General features: G+C 37.1%; 1 protein-coding gene across 1 annotated transcript in view; it reads left to right on the forward strand.

Annotated features, from left to right (window-relative positions):
* Positions 1-3,073: 3,073 nt before the first annotated feature.
* LOC101312278 (vacuolar amino acid transporter 1-like) overlaps positions 3,074-5,290 on the forward strand; it is a 4,977-nt gene continuing 2,760 nt past the window's right edge. The window contains exons 1-7 of the mRNA XM_004305639.1: positions 3,074-3,243; positions 3,326-3,612; positions 3,690-3,904; positions 4,219-4,242; positions 4,323-4,503; positions 4,609-4,828; positions 4,914-5,060. Coding sequence (XP_004305687.1) covers positions 3,074-3,243; positions 3,326-3,612; positions 3,690-3,904; positions 4,219-4,242; positions 4,323-4,503; positions 4,609-4,828; positions 4,914-5,060 — 1,244 coding nt within the window. The remainder of the gene's footprint in view (positions 3,244-3,325; positions 3,613-3,689; positions 3,905-4,218; positions 4,243-4,322; positions 4,504-4,608; positions 4,829-4,913; positions 5,061-5,290) is intronic.

Genomic DNA, 5,290 nt, shown 5'->3' on the forward strand with positions numbered 1-5,290 from the left:
GGGGGGGGGGAGAGTAAACTGAATTTAATCCAAATATCAAACTATGCAAATTAGGGCTGGGCATAAAACTCGTAGCAAGAAAAAAAGCTCGGTAAACCGACATAAACCGCCGAGCTTTTTACCGATACGTCCTTCTTTTGAAAATATTCAGTCTGGGCCGGTCCTACTACTTGTCGGTCCAGGCCCGGTCCCTAATGTCTAAATTATACTTCAGCCCGAAAGCCCGACGTATACGTGTCATGTGCCATTAAACCCATTATGGGCTAGTTTTGCAAGCTCGAATACCTTTCAAGTTGCAATTGTATACTACTATATATACAAACGACCACATGAGATTATCACTTTCTCATAAAACCTTATCTTTCTAATCATAAAGTGCAAATCGTCATCTTCTCAATTATCACTTTCTTCTCTCTTTCTAAAACACAGACGGAGAGGGAAACAAATTGAGAAACGGAGATTCGAGACTCGAGAGTATTGATTCTTGAAAGCTTCGTCCCTTTTCGTCTAGTTTTCTCCTCTGATTCTCCAATTAGTGCTCAACCGGCGTACTACTGCATATATCTTCGATTAGTTCTCTGCCCTAGATGCCCTTAAGTAAAATTTCAGGTGCGTTGCTGAAAATTCCGATTCAGTGAAAATATACTCCGATGAAAGTACTTAAATTGAATCTTTTTCCGATTCAAATCTATTATTTCGATTCAAGTTTGTTTCAACTCTTGGATTGTAGATCGATTAAATTGGATTTGCATATCTGCAGACTACAAATTTCTTGTTCAACTCTTGTTCCGATCATATTTAGATCAGATATGCAGATTGCTTATGAAGCTCAAAAACCGACATGACCAACCCGGTTTATGCCAGTCTAGGCATTTACCGGTCATAGTATTTTTTAGTGTAAAGACCGGCCTGGTTTTAAAGTCGCTGGTCCGGACCCAGCCCTTCGAAAATCGATGCTAGTCTCGGCTCGTGCCTAGCTCTAAATGTAAATTGTAAGTCGGTCTCTTTGAAACTTTGAAGTTATTTCGTTGGCGTCTCTTTCTTACACTTTTCCATGTACTTTTTTTAAAGAGACTAGGATCGATAGATGTTTTTTAGGTATTTGGGATTGAAATAGTCGTTTCAATCATGAGTGTACTTGACAGAAAATAACAAAACAAATGCAACAACTTGTTTACCCATTGAACCTCAATTTGAAGAAAAAAATTGTCGAGGCTTTAACTCTTGAAGAACAAGTCAATTACAAATTATGTAACACTGAACGAGACTACTATCTCTAGAACCCTAGCTGATATGTTTGAAGCACTCTTCTTCTTCAAGTAATCTTTTTCTTTGATCTCCAAAGAATTGACATCGTCCTTGATCCTTTAATAATTTTCTACTAGCCTCGAGAGAATCTCAATCACAAATACATAAAATGCAACCCAACATGGAAAAGTTAAACTTCTGACCTCACAAAGTTTTTGCAGCGGAAAATACTATCTCCCAAACGCAATGCGTGCAAAAGCAGTATCCAAAATGATATGTGTCTTCTTTATATATGCATGCCTCAAGGAATATATTCTGCCAATGTAGCTCATCCAAAACTTATAATCACTTAACAAATCAATCATATATGTAACCATATATATATAAGCCATAATCAAATTAGAGCTTCTTTGCTTGCACTTCTTGTATTTTTATAGGGATGCCAATAACTAATCATATACCAATAATCTCCTCATTTGACATTCTTATATAAAACCTCATTTGAATATTTCTTTGTCTCTTTGCTTACAATCCCTGCAACATTTTGAGCAGACAACCAAGTCAAAAGCAAGAGAAATAGATAATCATAAGAATATCAAAGTCACACACGATCTGAGAATATTCCAGATAGCAATGTAAAATCAACTCTCTCCCCCCAAAGAACATTTTTAAGCAGAACCCATCACAATAGTTGAGAATACTGAACGATACAGAGTGATACTAGACTGACACGAGTATAAAATAATACTTCAATTCAGGGTTAATTTGATGATTCTATCCCACAATACGGGTATTAGAAACCAACTACCAAACATGGTTATAGGACTTGAGAAATTAGTAACAACATTAGAGCAAGAATTTATAGATTTTAACAAAACTATAAATCTTCTCCATTTCCAAATTAGTAGTTTAGGAGATAACTAAGATTGGTTGTCTACAGAGCATAATTCCCTGTTAGGAGCATGCAATAAAAAGCATGAAAAATTAGTCAAGCTCTATGGAATAGCTAATTTTGAGAAAAGTACATTACAAGAGCTGTTAAGTTTTGAGCAAGGTAAAGTAGTTAAGAGAGATAGATCAGAAATGATTGAGAGTTTGTGGGAAGACTATATGAATGATTATATAATATGGCCAATAAATTTTAATGAGGAAGGGAGCATGCATGCATGCATTGTAAGTGTTAACTAGAGTTAATTTTAGGCAACATCGATCTTGATGTCAAGGCAATATTTTGTCAGCGTGAGCAGAGAAAACTCTATGATTTATAACATAGAAACAAAAGATGGAGATAATGACTATTGGGAAAACCTAGTTGATGAAGAAGTACTCCATAATATTCTCAACATGATGGAAGGTTGAAGTCGATCAATAATACCATATGAATAAACAAAGAGCAAATTAGAAGATTACTATCACCTCATGGAGCAGAAGAATCTAGAGCAGCAACAAAATCAGCATTTTAATTTGTTTGTTTGTATTAGGCAGGAAGAGATAAAACAGTGAATGACATAATTGTCCATTGAAAGTAAATAAATAAGTTACTTAGACTGGTTTTTTTTTTTGAACAGGAGTGTTACTTAGACCGTTTAAAAGGTAGATAAGGAATGAATGATGAAGATTGAATCAAAAGACACACCCAATGTGGAAAAAGAAAAAAAAGAAAAAAAAGAAAAAGAAGAAAAAGAAGTCTAGACCCTTCTGGGAATTATGCATGTCTTTGTATTTATTTGAATGTGGCATGTCATCAGCTCCTACAAGGTCGGAGCCTCGCATCGCATGCCATAACCCTCTTTCACAAACGCCACAGGTAATCGCCTTGGTGTAGATGGCTCAGCAGAAAGAAACGGATCCGATTTTGTTCGTGAGTGATGACGAACTGAGCGATGATATTGAGGGGAACAAGATCGAGAGTGGCAGCATCAGCAGCAGCAGCTCCGGTAGTCATCCCTCACCCGGAAATAGTTTTTCGTCTCAGACATGGCCCCAGAGCTACAGGTATCCATTAATTAATTGCTTCCATATTTCTCTCTCCTCCATTTTGATTGATTCATGTGTTGACTCTTGTCGATCTCGACAGGGAGACTCTGGATTCTTACACTATTGCAGCATCACCAAATTTCGGCAATCTCGGATTTACTCCGGGCGGTAGCAACTTTTCGAGCTTCGATATTCGGAGTAATGTTGATATGGGAGCTTCAAAAGCCCCCTTATTGTCCGCCGACGAACGTGAACGGTTTTCTCAGAATTGGGACAGGAGCTCCAGAGCGCAATCCGTATGGTCACAAAGGTCGGCACTGAATAAGCAGGTCACTGGAGAATTTCCTGTTGCGCATGGATGTAGCTTGACTCAAACTGTATTCAATGGTATGTTACTATTCTTGATCCATTCTAAACCTACACATCAATGACATCATATCTATCATATGCGTGCACTTGGACAGGAATTAATGTAATGGCCGGAGTTGGGCTTCTGTCTACACCTTATACAGTGAAAGAAGCTGGCTGGGCAAGCATTCTGGTGTTACTTCTTTTTGCATGTGTGTGTTGTTACACAGCCATACTCATGAGAATCTGCTTTGAGACCAATAAAGGAATTAAAAGTTACCCAGATTTAGGAGAAGCTGCATTCGGAAGATATGGCCGTATTTTCATATCTGTAAGCTGTAGCTTTACTTTTTGCCAGACTTATATGGCTTGAGCTTTTGAAAAATGAAGTTCTGGCCGTTTCAATCCCTGACACACCAACGTTTAAGTCCATACTTTCCTACAAGCATGTTTGTCAACTAGATGATTTTATTCTGATCAGTTTATTCTGCACCTTTTGTACTGGCACCAGATCATTCATGTCACTGGCTTTATTGTTCTATGAATTTGTTCTGGTTTCTTGATCATTTTCTTTGTAAATCTGTGTGGACTTACTTTTTTGTATTATATTTTCTCATTTGCTTTTTTATTTTGTTTATGGTGCAGATCATTTTGTATGCAGAACTCTATGTAAGTAAAACGCTGATTCTAGTCTTACATTGTACTTGATCCATGAGAGGTTAATCGAAGAATATTGTTTTTCCATGCAGTCTTACTGTGTAGAATTCATAATTTTAGAAGGAGATAATCTCAGTAGGCTATTCCCAGGGACATCCTTGAATTGGGCTGGTTTTCACTTGGACTCCTTGCACTTCTTTGGAATCGTAACCGCCTTGGTTGTTCTACCAACGGTTTGGTTGAAAGATCTTCGTTTAATTTCATTCCTCTCAGGTGTTGCTAAACGTTTCTGTCGACTCCCTGTTGATTTCTTATTTTAAAAATTTCAAATGATTTGATCTACAATCATTTGACTTCATTTTGTTATATTATTTGCAGCTGGTGGGGTCATTGTTACACTTTTGATCGTTCTATGTGTAATTTTACTCGGTACAACTGGTGGGATTGGATTTCATCAAACTGCTCAAGTAGTGAATTTTAATGGAATTCCACTTGTAATTGGTGTATATGGGTTTTGCTTTGCCGGGCATACAGTGTTTCCAAATATTTACCAATCCATGGCTGACAAAAAACAATTTAGCAAGGCTCTGATCATATGGTATAGAAGTTGCTGTTTTATGGTATTTGGCACACACTTCCCTTACCCTTCTTTCTTATGCCTTGCTCTCTTTTTTGTCCTGCAGCTTTCTGTTGTCCGTTCTGTTATATGGCAGTATTGCTGTCATGGGATTTCTCATGTTTGGTCAAAGCACGTTGTCTCAGATAACTTTAAATATGCCACCGCATGCAATTGTTTCCAAAGTTGCACTGTGGACAACTGTAAGTGAGAAATTCTGGGTTCTCAGTTCATAATGAAATTTTTATATGCATGAGTCTTTTGGTGGACCAGTATATAGTTCTTAAGAGATTTTTCTTTCTTTTTGTTTTTTTTTACAGGTTATCAACCCGTTGAGTAAATATCCATTGACCTCTTACGTTTGTGTTGATATTATCAATCGTGATTTGTGTCTTACGTTTGTGTTGATATTATCAATCGTGATTTGTGTGTGTGTGTGTGTGT

This window comes from Fragaria vesca, linkage group LG6 (genome assembly GCF_000184155.1).
Source record: "Fragaria vesca subsp. vesca linkage group LG6, FraVesHawaii_1.0, whole genome shotgun sequence".
NCBI lineage: Eukaryota > Viridiplantae > Streptophyta > Magnoliopsida > Rosales > Rosaceae > Fragaria > Fragaria vesca.